This window comes from Diorhabda carinulata, chromosome X (genome assembly GCF_026250575.1).
Source record: "Diorhabda carinulata isolate Delta chromosome X, icDioCari1.1, whole genome shotgun sequence".
Taxonomy (NCBI): Eukaryota; Metazoa; Arthropoda; class Insecta; order Coleoptera; family Chrysomelidae; genus Diorhabda; species Diorhabda carinulata.
In genome coordinates this window covers 58806367-58827584 of record NC_079472.1, presented here as the reverse complement: position 1 = coordinate 58827584, position 21218 = coordinate 58806367, and the positions used below count along the sequence as shown (strand labels likewise).

Here is a 21218-nt window from a genome sequence, read left to right as displayed (position 1 = left end):
TGAATATTTTATCACTTCAAATTCAATATGAATCTTGTAATTCAATAAACAAAAGATTTTTTATTTAGTTTTAATATTATTTACCCTGATACTCCAAAATTATATTGAAAAAAACAGATTTTTATAACAAAATGAGCCATTTTTGATAAATTTCATCCCACTGTGGTGAATATAACTTAACATACGATAAATACTTGAATAATTTGATGTTTATCATAAAGAATTGTCGGTTGTTTTTTATTATTTAGTGAAGCCCCCCATAATAAAAAAATAATAATAAAATAAAACTAAAATAATCCTAACGCGAAGTAAATTTTTTTTGTAGACAATTTTGGTTGTAAAAAATTCGCGATTTTTGAACTTTTTACACTCAAAGTGCACCACAAGAAAGTTAGGTTTGGTTGATATATACAAATATTAACTAAAAATAAATTTTCCCAACTTCAAGTATCGATATCTCGAAAACTAAGCGAGATATCGATAAATTTTATTCTCCATTTTCGACTCGTGCCAATTAATAGATACCATTTATTATTATAGATATTGGTAAAAATATAAATGTTTGTACAAAAACTTGATCTAAATCATGTTTAATAGAAATTAAGTTTGTTGTTGATTCTCATGATTTGTTGAATTAAAAAACTTCAACATACGCGATATTATAATGTCCCCTTTCTATGAATAAGGCCACCATATCAATGCAATTGCCCTTACAAATATTCGCTTATAATTAATTGCACTCGATAATGCTTCTTATGTCATTTTAATATATTCATTTTATATTTTATCTCCAAAATTATTCGAATCTTTTTTCTCTCATCCATTGGCACCAATTTATTGTTGCACTCTCATATATCAGTTTAAATAGTCGCTTGTTTGATAAAGTATAAAGTCGAATTGGTCGATTATCTAATTTGAGTTCATATATTTATTTTCGAAATATAAATACAACCGTTATATTTCATATCAAAATGTATTTACTGTTCTGAACAAATAGTTTTTAAAAGTTAAACGTTAATTATTAATCCACTAGATATTAAGCTACTGTTTCAACAAAATCATACAGTAAAGTTGTTGTACGTTTCATTCGAACGCTTTCTTCGTGTTTTTTCTTTTCTGAGATTCGAACAATTCATTTATACGGTAATAGTGTTTTTCTGTTAATAAAAATTGATTTTCTCTTTTGGATTTTCGATAAGAATCTAGCATCATAACCTCAATATGGTTTAAATCTTCTAATGTTGATTTAATTGTTAAAAAATCTGTACAAAAAACATTATTTTGATCTCCATACTTGGCGTATAATATGTGTGTGATACGAGAAGCGAGAAATACGAAACGCCGACTACTCCATCTCTATTAAGCCATTCTCGACTCCTTCTTCTTCTTATTCTTCTACTTTTAAAAGTTGCTCTTATTCTTATCTATATGCCTCTTATTTCTCAATTTTGCAATCGTCACATTTAAATTTAAAAAGCAAGAAATGGCTTAAACTATTTTATTTTTCCACTATTGGTGCCCTGCGTGAACTTGAGATCAGTGCCTTTATGACCATCAAAGAGTTCATAATGAATTTAGATACTCGGTGTACGAAGAGTCTGAAGCATTTTATACCCCAATTTAACAGTCCAACGAAAAGAACAAAACCTTGAACTGCTAATTTAGGGGTGGTTTGGTTTTATGTACGGACTTGTTTGGTGAGCCTGCTCTCCACTCTTCTCTACTGAATGAACTAGCAGTACTATTTTCAAGGCATCAAATTAGCATATGATTGTTATTAGATATCAAGAAAACATTAAAAAACGGTGCTAAATAGTTATTGTATTAAAAAAACATTATTCTAGATCTTTGTTAGAGCTAATTATTATTTCGAATACTTACCTGCGATTTAGATGCGGTGATTTTGTAGGATTCTTGAGAAAAGCATTCCTAAAAAACTCAAAAATATACACAGGGTTCTTAATTGTGAATTAAATAACCCTTATCTTTACTATTACCTGTACAAAATATGTTTAAATGAAAATTTCGATGTTTTTACTGATTTTGGGTAATATATTATTGAGTGTTCTTTAAAGCGAAAAAATAATAAGGTTTTTTAAATTTTGAAATGATTTTATCGATCTCAAAATGTCCTATCAGTTTTATAAGATATAATCCATTTAGTGATCAATCTTTTAGATTTAGAATTTCATCATTATGTAATTTATTCATTGGTTTTTTAGTGGATTTGAGTAAAAATTGAATTGATTTTGAGATTTTGTTAAATTTCAATTTTCATATGTCGTTCAAAGATTACTGAATATTTAGGAATATATACTGGCGAGCAAAAAATTGTGGTCACTCCAGAAATTGCAAATAATTTTAGCGTCAATAGTGATAAGGGTTAGTAGGCGTTTAAGCAAATTTTTGCCGAGGCTTGACAGCTGTCATTCGATGTGTTAGAGTACGACTTTGATGAAAAATGTGCCTTTGCGCTAATTGAACATTCACATTTCCCTTGCCTGTTTTCTAGTTTACTGTTGATTCTTTGTGTAAAACCTAACGATTGCAAAGTGTAGTGATTTAACAGGCCCATAATGCCTTTAGATCCGATTGCAAGAATTGTCGCGCTGTTACAAGATGGTCGGGGACAATGTGTAACTGCAAGAATTGTTGGTGCTAGTCTTTGTGGTGTGCAAAAGGTGTTCCAGCGCTTTCTGGAGACTGGCCTGATCACTGGAAGACCAGAGTCTGGGCGAAAAAGAGAACGAGAATGAGATGACCTTGTGTTTACAAGTTTGCCGAATAGGACAGCTACTACGGTTTCACTGCGAAATCAGAGAAATGTCAACCTTAGTGAATGGACCGTTAGAAAAAGACTACATGCTGCTGGACTGTCATGCAGAAGAATGCAACGCCAGCATCGGATGAGTCGCGTTTTTGCCTCAGATGTACGTCGACGAATGTGGAAAAAACCTGGGGAAAGATATGCTGAAGTTTGCATTGACGAGGGCCTTCCATTTGGCGGTTTGGTTTGGGCGGGAGTCATTGCACGAGCTCGTATAGAGTTGGGCTTCATAGAAAATGGCTCCCTAACCTCTAATAGGTGCATTACGGAGGTGCTAGAAGACCATGTTATGCCTTTCGTCGTGACTATAGGGGTACGTGGCATTTTTATACAAGATAATGCGAGACCACATCCCATAGAACATGTCTGGGACGAGTTGGAACGACTGATCCACAGACACACACCATCACCAAGAACTGTCCAGGAGCTGAGAAGATTGCTGTTGCAGAAATTGGATAACATCGACCAGAATGTGATCCGCAACTTAATTTAAAGTATGCCGCGCCGACTTCAAGCAATCATCAATGCAAGAGGAGGGAATACACGTTATTAGTCTCAAGTTTTTTTATTTTGTTCGTTTCATATCTTCCCTATCAACAAAATGTTGAATTTCGCCCAAAATGCATTTTTCTTTAGTATAGAGTATCACACTCAGCTTACAAAAGCGCATGCAATGATGTACAGTTTGCGAATACTATCTGATAACGTAGAATTTCAAAAAACATGAAAATTTTAAGGTGACCCCAATTTTTTGCTCGCCAGTGTGGAGAAGTATAAATAGGAAAGCTAGTATTGTTTAGTTTCAACAAGTTCGTATAGTATTTTAAGGTTTTTTCATAATATATTGGATTAGAAATGTTTTATCGGTTCGATTAAATCAATCTTGGTAGTTTATATGAATGATAATAAATAAATTTACCAGAATTCATGGGACAACTATGCTGATATACTATAGTGCTGTGTTGGATTAGTAGCGGACAATTTTGTTAACAGTGATTGGTTTTGAGGAAAGGTTCTGAAGCGAAATAATTCAAAATAATTTGCCATTTTGCGTTTGGGGCTTTTTGTCCATATTAATAGATGCACTGGAGAAAGGAGTTAATTTGATGAATAATACTGAGAAAATGAAAATTAATGATATGAAAATGTCTGGTGGTATTTGAGGACTTTCTAAATAGTTTTCAAAATTTGAAATAAAAAAAATATCTTTTTATATTTCCTGAAATTTGACGCTATAGAACTTGGAATAAAATTTCGTCATAACCATATAACTTCTTCCAGAAACTTTTGTCACTACGGGCCACCATAATGAAGATAAGGTTTAGTCAATTTATAATAAATAACCCCAATAACTTCAAGAGTTAAAGTTAAAGTCTCCATACCTTTCATTTAACGTTGATTTTGACTTCTGCGTTCTAGAGATTTTCACAGCAGGAGTAACGCTGAAAACATGCATTAATAAGATAAAAATTCTGCAAAAGGAAGCAACCTTACTTTTTGATCTTTTCTGAAAAAGCCAAATATGACGTTGGAGCTGAACATACATGTCTGAAACATGCAAGCAAATACTTAAGCAAGATACATGCAAACTAAAAGGTGCTTATCAAAACATTCAAAAATTGTTAATTCTCATTGACGTGCCCATAAAATCATTGATTCTTATTTCCATCAAATGAAAATGTTCTAGGATCAGAAGAGAAGGGTGTCAGTCGAGATGTTTTTTCGTGGTTCCTTTCGTTAACTCGTTTGAATGCATCGCAGCAAGAAAATAGCATTTTATGAAGTTTGATTACTTATGGATGCTATTAAATCACAATTTATTGTCCAAGTCACCTTTTAGTTAATTAAATTGAGATAAACTATGTTATAAGTCGACCGTAGAAAATCTGTAGCAAGAATGGACGGGAAACAGAGGAGATTCAATATAGTAGTAAGCTCAGTTGGGGTTTAAGAGAAGAAAATGAGCATTATATATATATGAATAATATAAAAAAATAACTTACAATTTACTATTTGGATTTCCGGGGCTTCTTGAGATAGTTTTCCTTTGGGACACGCCTGTATTAATATTTACACTATTGAAAACCTTCGATTTAACATCTTTGAGGTTCGTTTTATTCTGTTCGTTTTTTGATATTTTGCTCATAACTGCATCCCATCTCCCCGCGGGTTTTTTAATCTTCTTTTCGGTTGTTTGATCGTTTGATGGTTCGATTAGAGCTCTTACTTTTGAGGGTATTTCTCTTTTCGGCATTTTGTATTTCTTAGAAGTATTGTCATCGTTTGCCCCGTGCCTTGGTGAAGAAAAGCTAGACGGACTAGAAATACCTGGACTCGGAGCATTTCGTTTTTTAGAATTATCTTTTTTTGATACAGGTTTTTCTTCTATTTTCTTTTCTTTAGATTTGTCAATAATCCGTTGAACGTTATCTTGACTATTTTCAGATATAGTTTTTGAACTAGTATCTGAAGGGGAAATATCCGGTACTTCAATATTTCCGAAATCGTCATCGTTTCTTGTGTTCGTTTCTATATCTGTGAATATTCCACTTGAGTCCATATTTTCTTTGTTATTAACATAAATATCAGCAGCTGCTTGAGGATCCACACCGTACAACGTACCATCGATAACTTGTGCTTTACGATCTCCCCTCAAATGATTTTCTTCGTGGTTGTCGGCATCACTTTCCGTATAAAAATCTGAGTCTGTCATGGGATCAGCTCTTCTAGTTTGAGGTCTAGGCAAAGGTCGCCGAGTTAGAGGTGAATTATCAGCACCTCTACTAGCGGGCCGAGACATTTCTCCGTCTCCCTGATAACCTGTATCCAAACTGGTGATGCTAGTTATACTGTTAATGAAACTGTTTGAAGCTTTGGATTTGGTGGGTTCAGTTTTAGGATCACATTCTACGATGGGAGTAGGATCCAAGGGTAACTCCTCGGGAGATGGAGTTTGCTCCATTCGCGTTAAAGCAGTTTTTTCAATGTCTAAAGGCAATTCCATGTTAACAGTTGTATCTGTTTTCATTGTAAGATTGGACAGAATATGTTCGTCTATTATTCCTAGACTATAATCAGTTAAATTTGGACTTTGTAGTTCTTCCTTAATTTCTTTATTTTGAGGTACGTCCAAATTAATTAGTTTTGATTTATTCATTGTTAAATTTATTAATTTTTCGTCTATTAATCCTAAGCTGTCGTCTTTCGGACTGTCGATATCGATTTTTTTATTGCTAGAATTAGAGGAATAATCATTGGCGTTTTTGTCGTATTCTAAACTAGGAGATCGTGTTTGAGAATTCAAGAATTGAGAGCACATTTCATCCGGAGTTAAAATTCCTAAAGACTCATCAAATTCCAATGAATCTCTTTTACTACTATCATCATCGTTATTAGAATCTTGCTTTAATCGTAGTAGTTTTAAAGGGGATTCGGTATCAGTGCGCTCGGGAGTCGAAGTGTTTAATTTACCTAAATTTATCGGTGTATTTATACATTTAAGTTGTGGCAGTGATGAGGGTTTATTCATATTTTCGTTAAGACTCCTTAAAATTATGGAATCGATTGTTTTAATTTTAGAAGTTGATGTTCTACGTCTTTTAACTTCTAAACTAGAATTTTTTAAAATACTTTCGCAAGCTTTATCTTTTGCAACATAGTTAGATTTATCCTCAACATTCGTATTATCAGCATTTGACTCTTCTTTTATTTTTATAATATCAGTAGTTCTCTTTTTATTATTATCTATCAGTTTATTTGAAATTGGTTTTAACGACAAACATTTCTTAGTTTCCAAATCTTCTTTAATGTAAGTAACGTTTGAGTTATCAGAAACTTTATTTTCTACTGAAAAAATGTATCTCTTTTTAAAATTTCTCGTTATCAATTCCTCATGACTTCCTGTTCTTTCTAACGGTAAGGCGCTCCTGTTCGAAAGAGCATCGAAGAAAAGCATCGAATACGGTCCTGAGGCATGTTCTATAGATTCGGTATTATTGATGAGCGAAACTTTAGCAAGTGGCGCCATCAGCCCGCAGCGATCGGGACAAGCGAAATACCGAACTCCGTTAATAAAGCCATCGTTTTTACCGACCGATGTACTTAGTTCGATTCCACACCACACTCCTTTCGAAAAATGAACGTCACCGACGAATCGGAGAATTCCTTCTTTATCACCAACGCGTACGCGGTTGCCTATATGTTTGGTAGTTATTTCACCGACGACACCGTGAGTACCAGTGGCGGCCGGTGGTTTTAAATCAGGTTGTGTAGTACGTGAACCGAAGGTAGGAATGCGACTCGAACCACTCTGTAACAAAAATAATATACTTATGTACTAAGAATTACTAACAAATTGTATTTAGTATGATGATAAAGTATAAAATTGATTTTTCAATAATAAATAAACTATTTTTAATAATTAAAGTTTTTAGGAATGAATTATTTATGGCATTATTGATTCGACGAAAGCGAATAGGCTTTTTGGATATTCCATGCTTTGTATTTTCGCCTCAAAATTTCCATGTTACAGTCTTTGATTTAATGTTGATATATAGTTGTCTTACTAAATTAATTTTACGTTTCGTTTTCTCGTGGAGCAGTTTAAATGTACATTAATTGGTTTGCATTATGAATTAATATCCTAAAAATACTGGTATGCTGCTGTAATTTTTTATACGTTCATTAATATAAAAGAGATGTATTTTTAAAAGCAATATGAAGGTTTTAAATTTTGTGATCTCGTGTGCTTTGTATATCCTTCAAAAGTATGAGATGTTCATCACTCTAGTAGCATCAACAACATTTCTAATAACACAAAAACTTGCATTGGTTCAAAGGTAAAGTTAAATTATTTATTTTTCGCCTCAAAAATGTGTAATTTCTCTTATGATCTACCTTTTGTTCAACGCTATGTACTAACATAGTTATTGATTGAATCTGTATGAATGAATATAAAAATTGCATACATAATGAAGAAAAGAACAAAGAAAATCTTAATCCCTTCGGGTATTAGTTTTCATGAGTCCATTGTCAGTTTTTAATCAAAGTTTGGAACTATATTTCGAAGTAACTGATCATTTAAATATGTAACAAACTATCGAATGACTCAAAAAAGAATAAATTGTGTAAATAACTTAGTATTAATAATAAGAAATTCATATTTCATATTAAATCAACGTATTTTCTCATATCGTTAATACTGAAGTTTCAAGAGCCGTAGGCTCTTCCTCTTCATTGACTAAACTACTTATTTAACTCACCTTGTATTTTAACGGTTCGATAAATACATAAATATCTTTCAACCTGAACCTTTGGAACAGGTACATTTAGTTTCCTATAGAGAATTGCCATCGGCCGATGCGGGTAATGTATATGCTAGATTAACTCTCTGACATTATAATAATTAAAAAAATATGTTTGTATCAATTTTTTTTCAAATAATTTCAACAGTAATGTGAAATTATGCAAAAATTTGAATGTTACTTCATATGTACTATCAGTAGTACCTTGACGAAATTGGAATATAATCATAATCATAATTTTTTCTTTCGATTCATTCCAATCAAAATGAACGGTGAGATTAAGAATTTAAGCTGCATCAATGAAAAAAAAAGAGGATTTTAATCGGAGAAAATTTTATTGAAAAAAGATTCAGGTAATTATACACTTTCGCGGTCACCTGGTTTTTTGGCTCTAGAAAATCGAAAAATGGATGGATTTTAATGATGTTGGTCTCAAAATGTACCATTTTATGGCGGATTTATAAAAAAAATACGAAAATTAATAAAAATAAATATTTTTTACAGTTTCATGACTTTAAATGCAAAAAAATGACTTTCTACATATAATCCTTCGTAATTGTTTCTGACGTCGTGGAATCAAGTTCGTATATTTTGAAAAAAAAAATTTCAAAAAAGTTACGAGTAATTTTTCGGTATTTTACAGCCTAAAATGTATTCTATTAAAAAAAAGATAAAAATCACATTTACACGAATGTTCCAATTTATGCATTTTGATAACGATAAATTAGGTTGTGTCGATAATTGTTACACACATTATCGACTGTCAATGTTACGAATATTTTCAATTGTAATTAGAATATTATCGATTTGTATTTGTGTGGCGCTGATACAGAACAATATTGAAATAACATGTGTATTGGTTATCGATCTCTATTGGCGCTATAATCGATTGTCAAATCTATAGCATTTGTACGGAAAAATTTCATCAAATTAGTATCAAATCGACTGTTCTAGAGAAAGTGCATCGTGAGTGTTTCTAAATTTGTGTGAATTTAGAAAAACCCGTTTTTCTACTATTTAAGGTTTAAAACTATTAAAAACCGCAAATTCAGCCACTACCCCCGTGTTTTTCATAAATTCGTCGTAAAATGGAACATTTTGAGACCAAAATTATAAAATTTATCTATTTTTTATTATTAACATTGAAGAATATAGTACGAAACTATTCACGAAAATTGATTGTTTTTCATCGATTTCATTTTAAGCTTTAAAAACTGAAAAAATCATTCTTTTTGGATTTTTTTTTAAATCGTTTATTAGTTTATGTAGAATAAAAAAAAATATAAGAACTTTATCTGATAATGAGATAATTTTTTGTGAAGGATTATTTTGCAAAACCGTTTTTTATACGATTTAAAACAGTAAAACTATGAGAAATTTTGATTCCAGCTATTTCTACTAATTTTTTTTATAAATCCGCCGTAAAATGGAACATTTTGAGACCAAGATCATTAAAATCCATCCATTTTTCGATTTTCTAGAGCCAAAAAACCAGGTGACCGCGAAAGTGTATAATTACCAAGATTCCAGATGTGGAATTAGAAAATAAATAAATTTTATTGCCTTATTCAACATAATGAAATTCATTTAGTTTTTCGAGATCATCTTCATTTGCTCTATAATAAGTTTTGAAATATATAACTAGTGTTTGTATGTCTTAGTTCGAGCACGGCCGTAGCATTCATCTCGAAGCAGTGCAGGACATTTTCCACACCCTATAACTTCGTTGTGGATTAAACTAGAAGCCTGTACTTCTAATAACCAAACTAGCATTGTATGGCGGACAGGGAATAGACTTTGAGAAAAACTGTAGCTGAAGCTCAAGAAGTAGTACTTGAGAAAACAAAAAGAGGAAGGCATATCTACAATCTATTCAATCTATTTTATTTAAACATAAAAGATTCTTAATATTAATGTGGTCACTATAAGATGTTTAGCTAATCGCGTAATAAGACAGAAGGTCCTTTAAGTAGGGACTGAATTAATCAACCAACTGAGTTACAACACTTTGATTTTCTTACAAGTTTTATATTTGATGGTATTCTATTGTCAGGCCCACATATTTTCAATTGTTCAATTACGATTCTATAGCTTCTTGCCAATTTTATTTTCTTTCTTATTTTGATAATGGTTGCAAAAAAATTGTCGACTTCACCAAGTTGAAATGTTTGTATTATTTGAAAAGTGACATTGAAAGAATTTATTATATTATATTGTTAACAGGAGCCATTTTGAACCGTTTGTCAGGCCCACATATCTTCAATTTTTCAATTACGATTCTATAGCTTCTTGCCAATTTTATTTTCTTTCTTATTTTGATAATGGTTGCAAAAAAATTGTCGACTTCACCAAGTTGAAATGTTTGTTTTATTTGAAAAGTGACATTGAAAGAATTTATTATATTATATTGTTAACAGGAGCCATTTTGAACCGTTTGTCAGGCCCACATATCTTCAATTTTTCAATTACGATTCTATAGCTTCTTGCCAATTTTATTTTCTTTCTTATTTTGATAATGGTTGCAAAAAAATTGTCGACTTCACCAAGTTGAAATGTTTGTATTATTTGAAAAGTGACATTGAAAGAATTTATTATATTATATTGTTAACAGGAGCCATTTTGAACCGTTTGTCAGGCCCACATATCTTCAATTTTTCAATTACGATTCTATAGCTTCTTGCCAATTTTATTTTCTTTCTTATTTTGATAATGGTTGCAAAAAAATTGTCGACTTCACCAAGTTGAAATGTTTGTATTATTTGAAAAGTGACATTGAAAGAATTTATTATATTATATTGTTAACAGGAGCCATTTTGAACCGTTTGTCAGGCCCACATATCTTCAATTTTTCAATTACGATTCTATAGCTTCTTGCCAATTTTATTTTCTTTTATATTTTGATAATGGTTGCAAAAAAATTGTCGACTTCACCAAGTTGAAATGTTTGTATTATTTGAAAAGTGACATTGAAAGAATTTATTATATTATATTGTTAACAGGAACCGTTTTGAACCGTTTGTCAGGCCCACATGTTTTCAATTTTTCAATTACGATTCTATAGCTTTTTGCCAATTTTATTTTCTTTTATATTTTGATAATGGTTGCAAAAAAGTTGTCGACTTCACCAAGTTGAAATGTTTGTATTATTTGAAAAGTGACATTGAAAGAATTTATTATATTATATTGTTAACAGGAACCGTTTTGAACCGTTTGTCAGGCCCACATGTTATCAATTTTTCAATTACGATTCTATAGCTTTTTGCCAATTTTATTTTCTTTTATATTTTGATAATGGTTGCAAAAAAGTTGTCGACTTCACCAAGTTGAAATGTTTGTATTATTTGAAAAGTGACATTGAAAGAATTTATTATATTATATTGTTAACAGGAACCGTTTTGAACCGTTTGTCAGGCCCACATATCTTCAATTTTTCAATTACGATTCTATAGCTTTTTGCCAATTTTATTTTCTTTTATATTTTGATAATGGTTGCAAAAAAGTTGTCGACTTCACCAAGTTGAAATGTTTGTATTATTTGAAAAGTGACATTGAAAGAATTTATTATATTATATTGTTAACAGGAGCCATTTTGAACCGTTTGTCAGGCCCACATATCTTCAATTTTTCAATTACGATTCTATAGCTTCTTGCCAATTTTATTTTCTTTCTTATTTTGATAATGGTTGCAAAAAAATTGTCGACTTCACCAAGTTGAAATGTTTGTTTTATTTGAAAAGTGACATTGAAAGAATTTATTATATTATATTGTTAACAGGAACCGTTTTGAACCGTTTGTCAGGCCCACATATCTTCAATTTTTCAATTACGATTCTATAGCTTTTTGCCAATTTTATTTTCTTTTATATTTTGATAATGGTTGCAAAAAAGTTGTCGACTTCACCAAGTTGAAATGTTTGCATTATTTGAAAAGTGACATTGAAAGAATTTATTATATTATATTGTTAACAGGAACCGTTTTGAACCGTTTGTCAGGCCCACATATCTTCAATTTTTCAATTACGATTCTATAGCTTCTTGCCAATTTTATTTTCTTTCTTATTTTGATAATGGTTGCAAAAAAATTGTCGACTTCACCAAGTTGAAATGTTTGTATTATTTGAAAAGTGACATTGAAAGAATTTATTATATTATATTGTTAACAGGAACCGTTTTGAACCGTTTGTCAGGCCCACATATCTTCAATTTTTCAATTACGATTCTATAGCTTCTTGCCAATTTTATTTTCTTTTATATTTTGATAATGGTTGCAAAAAAGTTGTCGACTTCACCAAGTTGAAATGTTTGTATTATTTGAAAAGTGACATTGAAAGAATTTATTATATTATATTGTTAACAGGAACCGTTTTGAACCCAAAATAAGAAATATTAGTTATTAATTACACACGTAGAATATTTCTTCATTATTTCAAACTAATACAGAGAGTGAACCATCTATGAGGTTAACGTTCTACCGAGAACTGAGACAATCACGCATGTAGGAGCCCCCAGACGGGCCTTAGCTTGGACTAACGCTGGTAAACGCGGCCTTAACAAACCAAAAAATGGCCCAATCTGACCATGGGTTACAGACCAGTCTTAGGTTTATCTAGGCAACCAGGCCTGGTCCAGGCTTGCAAACCAAGCGAAGGACATTGTTATCATCCCAGAGTCTGGGCCAATAATGGCTTCTTAGCTAGGGCCAGAGTTGTACATACTTGGCCCAAGTCTGGGCCTATACTGGGCCCATCGTAAAATCCTATATGGGCAGCCGTTATGTTACCTTTTGAACAAAGTGTGTAATAAAATAGATCCCAAGAAAATTTGAATAATACAGCAATTTTTGGTAATTATCTAGATCTGGTTACACCCCTCCGATTTCGTTAAAATTTTAGTATGTTATAAAGCAAATTAAGCTGAACAAGAATATATATATTTATATAGGGCGCGGAGATCATTCCTTCAGGTACTTTTTTGCGTTTAAAAAATCAAATAATTGTAATGATTTTTCAGTGATTGTAGTTGAAGCATAACGTAACCTACATACTTCTCTACAAAATGAAATCCAATCACAAGCAGGGGTTGCTGCTATCGACTACTATTTCATTTTATAGAGAAATATGTAGGTTAGGTTAGGTTAGGCTTCAACTACAATCACTAAAAAATCATTACAATTATTTGATATATATAGTTGTTTTTCTTTATAACATACTAAAATTTTAACGAAATCGGAGGGGTACTACCTAATCTAGATAATTACCCATTTTTTCTAATTAAATCAAAATATAGACAATTTAATATTCTTTGTAAATTAGTCAACAAGTATTGCACGTTTTCCTTTTCATAATATTTAGTTAATTCTGGAGTCAGGTGGATATGATGTTTATATCTTTCATGATTTTTAAATTCATCCGTATTTATCGTTTCATTAGAAGTACATTAATTTATCGAGACAGAATCTATTTGTCTCCCGGAAATAGTTTCAAACGGTCGATGCTAAGCCAGTTTGTTGTTTAATAAATTCAAAAAGCTCTTGAATCCAAAGCACGTAACTCGCTTTTCCACTTTAACCTAAATATTCCACCACTCATGATATGTATTTTAAGTTCAACAAAATCAATTCAAATATGACAGGCAATTAGTATCTAACATTCTCATTTTATCGTAAAATGAAAGAGCAATATTTTCAAATATCTGTATAAATTATCCAATTATTGATTGATAACTAAGTTAGCCCTTTAAACCGTAGTCATCAAGTTCAAAATAGCATTTAATGCCTTATGTTCAAAATTTAAACTCGATCCTGACAAAACTTGCTAGTGCCCTACTTGACCTAGACGCACTGCAATTGGGTGAAAAATTTACTATGCACAACTCATTTATTTTTCATTTGATGGCCTGGGTGTCATTTTCAATCGATTTTATTGTTGTTTTTGTTGCACAAAATCTGCCTCTTGTCACCTATTTTATTATTATGTTCCAATGTGTCAGTAATCATTCGGAGAATAACGTTTTTTAATAAATTTAAATAAACGTTTCCATACGATTTCGTCTATGAATAATGGTCCAATAATTCTACAATTAATTTCTGAGGTGTTTATGTAAACGGTTTTCCAATAGGGACTTGACAAATTTGAATTTAGTTTGTGAAAACACCTTTTCGCTCAACATCGAACTGTCACTGTCAGTTTATTCAGTAGACATATCCGTTTCATTATCTTAAAAATTTACTACAGAAATTCGGAGTCGCTGACCGCTACTTTAAGAGGGTTAACTTCGATTTTCGGTTTAATTTGAATTATTGAAAAAGTTTGAGCCTACATATTCGTTGTGTGCCAGTGAGACTACGGGTTGGTCGAAGTGTCGAAAACATCGCTGCCGTTGAAACGTCCGTAGCAAATGATCCAAATCAGTCCATTCCACGATGTTCTCAAGAGTTGGACATCGCAAGGACTGTATGGTGAATTTTGCGTAAGGATCTTAGTTTATACCAATACAAGATCAGGTTCACTCAAGAATTGAAGCCGATGGACCATTCGAAGCGACGTACGTTCTCCGATTGCGCCAAGATGATCAATTTCATCGCAAAATCATCTTCAGTGACGAAGCTCATTTCTGGCCCAATGGGTTTGTCAATAAACAAAATATGCGGTATTGGGCAGGTGAAAATCCACATGTGATTAATGAAAAACCACTTCATCTACGAAAGATAACTATTTTGTGCAGTTTGCATGCCGGCGGCGTCATAGGGCCATATTTTTTCGTCGACGATAGTGCCACAAGCCACACAGAACACGTTACAATCGATTTATTCACGTTTGATGAGCGTGTTATCTTAAGAAATGGACCAGTCGATTGGCCGCCTCGTTCGTGCGATTTAACTCCTCTATATTTTTTTTCTTTGGGGATACATAAGTGGCCAGTCATGGCCACTTGTCGTATCCCCAAGTCGAGTCATGGAAAATTGGGTCAAAGAATGTACTTCAACCCGATAATAAAATTTTTGAAATATCTCAAATAGTTTTCATTTTATTTTCAAAAAAAAGTTGTCAAGTCCTTATTGGAAAACCGCTTAGGGCCCTTTCACACCAAACGAATCCGAATCAATCAGAATCACTCCGAATCAAGTTGAATCTGTTTGACCAAGATTCGTCTTCGAGCGCTCCGTTTAAATTTGAAGGGACTCTTTTCCCGCCTTCAGACCGGACGAATCTGGTTCAATCAGGTTTGATTCGAGGTCGCATTTGATTCAACCTGTCAGATTCCTCGTTCGGTCAGTCTTGAATCAACATCCATACGAGATGGACGTGGAATGATTAATTTTAAAAGTTAAAGATTATAAAGATTATAGATTCGGGGTTGATTCAGCTGGTGTGAAAGAGTGGAGATGACGAATCGGATTCAACTTGATTCGGAGTGATCCAGATTGATTCGGATTCGTTTGGTGTAAAAGGGGCCTTATGTGTCTCTATGAATAAATGAGAATCACTCTTATTCCAATAAGGTCAGTTATACTCGTTCTTCACTATTTATCAAAAATTTACATTCGTCGAAAATTTTTTATTTAATAAGTCAACAAATTCACAGATTTTACAATATACTAGATACTGATACACCATTACCGTAATTTCATTTCACGCTGGACGTTGTACTTCGTAATTTCAATATGTTGGATGGTAATAACGATTAGCAGGTAGATTGTACCATTGTATGGAGGTCAACGTAGGTCATTTCGATTATTCAATTCATTAATATAAAACATTTGTGTTATTACTGATATTCAACAAATAAATTAATTAAATTAAAAATGCGGGTATTTTATAAATTAGAAAAAAATTGCCAAGACATAAATTTAGAATAATGTCACTCGAACACATTTGTTATTAAAAAAAAATTGGGGTTGATGCGGGGTTACAGGTTGCATTTTTCAGCATCAATTTTGTATAAAAATTCGTCCTCCTCTCAACAAATTTTCCGTGATTTTATTCAGTTTGAAGAAACATTTTGTTTCAGAATTTTTGGTAAAGGCAAGTTTTCGTTGGAACGCCATATATATTACCTACGATTATATAGTAGGGAATAATAGTCCAGTCACTTTAGACAAAAAAATGGGTCAACCTCGGAATTTGACATAATAAGCTAGAAACTCGTATACAGCTTCATTTTGACGTTCTAAAAGTTGTCTCAAAAGTCTCGTATTATCTCGTGTCTGCGAAGTCACGGTTGACCTTGTACTACAGTATATATGCCTGAGCGCTGGGTGCTCTCCGCTCTCTATCTCGAAAAGGCTTGAGCGTACAGAAAAAAAGTTCAGATAGAAGTTGTGGTAAATTTTTTTATCTTTAATTTTTATAATAGGTGTTGAAGTCATTGGAACCATAGAAACGGAGATAATTGCAAAAAACCGATTTTCGTGATCTTTGAGGCAACTTTTAGAACGTCAAAATGAAGCTGTATACGAATGCCCAGCTTATAATCTCAAATTCCGACGTGAAACCCTAAAGCGACTGGACTATAATACCAAAATAATAGAAAGGAAAAATTGAATTAGGTATAATAAATATGATATTAAGTTATTTATTTTATTTTTGGCGGAATAATTTGTTAAGTACTAACAGATGTGTTGGGTGGACGAAGGGAAATCATTAAGAGATTTATCGCGTAATGTCTGCTATTCTTACCGTTATGGCACCTATCTGTTCATCTTGACTTGTAGGTAAATATACTCGCATATTTTATACAGTAATAATTACACTTTGCTTCGATTTTAAATTAAAACTGTAGTTTGCAATGACCTCTACAGAACACACCCAACTACAATATTACTTTGCTGTTACGAGCAAGACATCATTATGTCATCGTAATATGCCATTTACACGGAAAAGGCTAGTTATACTTTGAATGAATTAAAAGTAATTGGATTTTATTAAACTAAACAAGTTTGAGAGCAGGGCTAAAGCATAAAATATATGATATGTTGATGAACGAAGCAACTCATTAAACGAATTATCAAACATTCATGTTGGAAAAAGTTCTTTCGCGAAGATATGTGAATATAGTTTAAGTTAGTTTCGTTGTTGTGATAGCAACTCTTAAAAACGTCGGATTTAGATCTCCGATGATGTATTCAATCTACTCAAAATGAGTAGTATTAGTGAAAGAAGAAATTAGTTCAAACATCGATTAAAAAAGAGACTTCTAGTCCTGATCTGAACATTCTTTCATCAATTTATTCCAAGTATCAACAATTTTATTAGTAGTTTTTATTGAAATCAAAATTATATAGCTATTAAAATTAATCTAGTGGCCATATGTGTTTATGACGTTTCAATAATGATATGTCAATACCCCATTCATGTTCTTAAGTATCGGTCAAATAAATAAAGTACTTGAAAAAAAGTATTGCGCGATGATTATAGGCGTCAACAGAGTCACGTCGCCAATCAGTATATCATTTATGATCACTTGTATTCGTCAATTTGTAATCGAATAGAAAGTATCGATGCTGCACTCATGAGTAGTATCGAGTGAAAAGTATCGTACTAATAAATGTATCGATACTTCGAAGTATCGAGTACTTTTCTTGGAGCCTAATGACAGTACACGTCAGAACATCAATATCAGTCAGTAAATAAAAATAAAAGGTTTTGGCACACAAATTTATTACAATAATACCGAGAATACAATAATGAACTTTATGAAAAAAGAACTAGGCTGAGTCAGCTATAGGGAATAGGGTTCTATACACGTCTGAATTCTTTGACGGAAGGAACGAACGATTGGACTAGAAGGTTCAGAACGATTGGACTAAACGACGTTGCCATAAACATGCATGGTCGTAACCACAAGGTCCCAAGTTTCAAGTGGGTAATTTTTGAAAAATTTGAAAAAATACTTTATAAAAATTCTGGGTAATGATATTTTGCGTCATATTGATGTGTTATAGTATATTTCAGAAAGGTATAGAGCAATAAAATAGGGAATTCCGTCCAGTTCGGCTCAATTCCGGTGTTGGCCATAGGTGTAGGTCTTGAATTATTAAAATAATTGCGTAAGAGAATTAGGAAAAGTATGTTTTCTGGCCGGAAGTGTCAATATCGAAATATTGTGTAGGGATTACTTAGGTTATTACTTAGATTATACAGTTACGTTTTGCGTTTAACGGATACCGTTTAACCTTCTATTAGTGCCTCTGCCTAATTTCAATCCTATTTCAGATTTGGCCCTCCTTTTTACGAGTATCCTAACGGCACGCCTTTGGCACACTATTTTCAGTGTTTATGAGTGGATAACAATAGGCTAAACGCATATATTGACCACAAACCGGGTGGTACTACCTGCACTTTATACAAAGAAATAATATTACAATGAAATCAGTGACAAACTATGAAAGTGGCTTAAATATTCGTCGGGTCACTCTGTGGTCACTTTGAATACCTAATAAGGTTTTATTACTCTATACTTTTCTGAAATAAACAATAATTTAATCCATAAAAAGTTGCTACAATCGTTTGGAAACATTTAAAATAAAAAATTACTGATGTTTATTAGCATAAAATTTTGATCTTTACATTTCAATTAAACAGTGTGGGAGGTTCGATCAATTACTGTCTCTGGTCTAACACAAGTTTGAAATAAAAAATTAGACTCGGAATCCTAAAGATTGGTATGAAAAAAATAAAATATGAATTCCTTTAATTTTAAGATGCACAAAAACCGTTGTCAGTAGAAGAAATAATTTTTTAGAATGAAGAATTATTCCAATTTTTTAGGGTGTTTCAATAGATTTTTTTATTACTTGTACCGATAATTATGTACTTATCTACCGAAATCACAATGAATAATCACTTTTATTGTTAAATTTTTGATCGAATTCATATATTATTGGAGCAGTGCAAGCTAGTGAAATCAAGCTACAACCTACAACACAACAGAAATTCGAGATCAATATCCATAGGCATTTCCACACGGCAGGCACCACTCGAATTACTATTGTGCTTCCTTTTTAGTAAAAAATTATCTTATTTTAACTTTCAGAAATATTATAAGCCTAAATGCTATGGATTATTTGTGGGATGAAAACAAAACACATTCTATGGGCTTGTCTGCCGTGCTTCACACACGCGTAATTTGACTAACAATTTTTCACGATTTCTTCCACTTAGACATATCAGATTTTCTACATATTTCCTTTTTTACATGAAAAACAATGAAATGCAACTGTTATAAATTTCCTTGTTATGTGTATTTGACCAATATTTTCCCAGCTTTTCCAGCTTCCAACCTCCATTTGACTTTCATTTACAATTCTGACATTTTTCATGAAGAATTTCCTTAAGTTTCCCAATGCTTGCATAAATTTTCAAACCAGTTTCGTCGATATTTACTTTTATTTAGTTTTTTGAAAAACTTTTAACCCACCTTTCCATCTCCCAGGATATATTGAAAAATTCTTAGCCTACTATGGAACCAAACAAAATTTCAACGTCAAAATATTTTATTGCTCAACATATTCTTCTCTTAATTGGATACATTTATCAGAGCGAACCTGCAACGACCTTTTAAACTTTTTTTCAGTTGAAGAAAGAGATGATAGTCGGACGGAGCCAAATCTGGTGAATAAGGAGGGTGTTCTAGTAATTCAAACCCTAAATCACGAATTTTTTGCATGGCAACATGAGATTTGTGTGCAGGGGCGTTGTCCTGCAAAAATAAAAATCTCCTATGGATAGCTTTACGCGTCGAATAGTAATCCTCAGTTATTGTTCTACCCTTATCCAAAAAATCAATCATGATTAATACATGGAAATCCCAAAAAACTGAAGCAAGAATTTTTCCAGCAGATTTTTGGACACGAAACTTCTTGGGACTTGGAGAACCAGAGTGTCGCCATTCCACCGATTTTTGCTTTGTTTCTGGATCGTAGAAATGTACCCAAGTCTTATCCATAGTTACAATTCGGTTTAAGAAGTCTACATCGTTTTCAAATCGAGCACAGATCGAACGCGATGCTTCTACCTTTGCACACTTTTGGTCAACATTCAAACATTTGGGGATCCATTTTGCAGCAATTTTTCTCATGTCCAAATTGACGTGAACTATATGATGAACGCGTTCGTGTAAAATATTCAGATATCCGTTTTGGCCCAATTCGATGGTCTGATAAAATCATGTCATGAACTGCAGCATAGATATTTTCGGGGAATGACACAGATACTGGTCTTCCTAATCGGTCATCATCTTCAATGGAAAATTTACTTCTTTTGAAGCTTGCAGTCCAATTTTTCACGATCGCATACGAAGGACATTGATCACCAAGGGTATTAAGTATATCTTCGTAAATCTGCTTACCTCCTAACCCTTTTAAATACATGTATTTATTGGGTGGACATCTTTTTCCTTTTAATTTATCGCTGGTTTACTTTTTTGACATCAAACTTTACACTAACACTTCTAATAAGTTATTGTCCGTTGCTATGGTAACGCAATATTTTGTTTATGCATGAAACTGGTCTAGGATAACTAGATATCAATACATCCTCGTATGACAAATCATGCTATTTCGTTTGATGAAAGCTTTTAGACTCAAAAACGAATTGTAATAGAAACAAAACATTGTCAAAGGTAATCATTAGATATTTTTATTTTTCAAAATTGTATAGGAATAAAAGTTAAATGTATAATGTCAAATTCCGTAGTGCGTCCAATTTATCAATTTAACTCTTATCAAAAAGTACAAACCAACGTCCTTCCTAGTTAATCTACAAGGTACTATTTCTAATCAATGTATTATTATTGAATGAAACAGATGTAGTATGAATTTGATCAAATTCCACATTTCAATCAATTTTGATTAATTAGGAATTAATTAAAAATTTTAAATTGTTAAGCAATTGAAATAATATTTAAACCAATTATTGTAACTTACCTCTTTTAACTAAACACGAATAACTCACATGACAAAAATCAAGAAAACAGAAATATTATACAGCATTTTCTTGTCTTGCAATGTAGGTAATAATAAAATGCATTTCAAGTGCAAAAAGTCATTGGTATTCACATTAATTCCGCTAACAGTATTTCGTCATTAT

General features: G+C 32.2%; 1 protein-coding gene across 1 annotated transcript in view; it reads right to left on the bottom strand.

Moving 5' to 3' along the window:
• Window positions 1-21218, bottom strand: part of LOC130901982 (uncharacterized) — a 154644-nt gene that overhangs the window by 97518 nt on the left and 35908 nt on the right. Inside the window, exons 2-5 of the mRNA XM_057813733.1 lie at window positions 4831-7136; window positions 4322-4375; window positions 4210-4269; window positions 1882-1929 (exon numbers count right to left, since the gene is read on the bottom strand). Coding sequence (XP_057669716.1) covers window positions 1882-1929; window positions 4210-4269; window positions 4322-4375; window positions 4831-7136 — 2468 coding nt within the window. The remainder of the gene's footprint in view (window positions 1-1881; window positions 1930-4209; window positions 4270-4321; window positions 4376-4830; window positions 7137-21218) is intronic.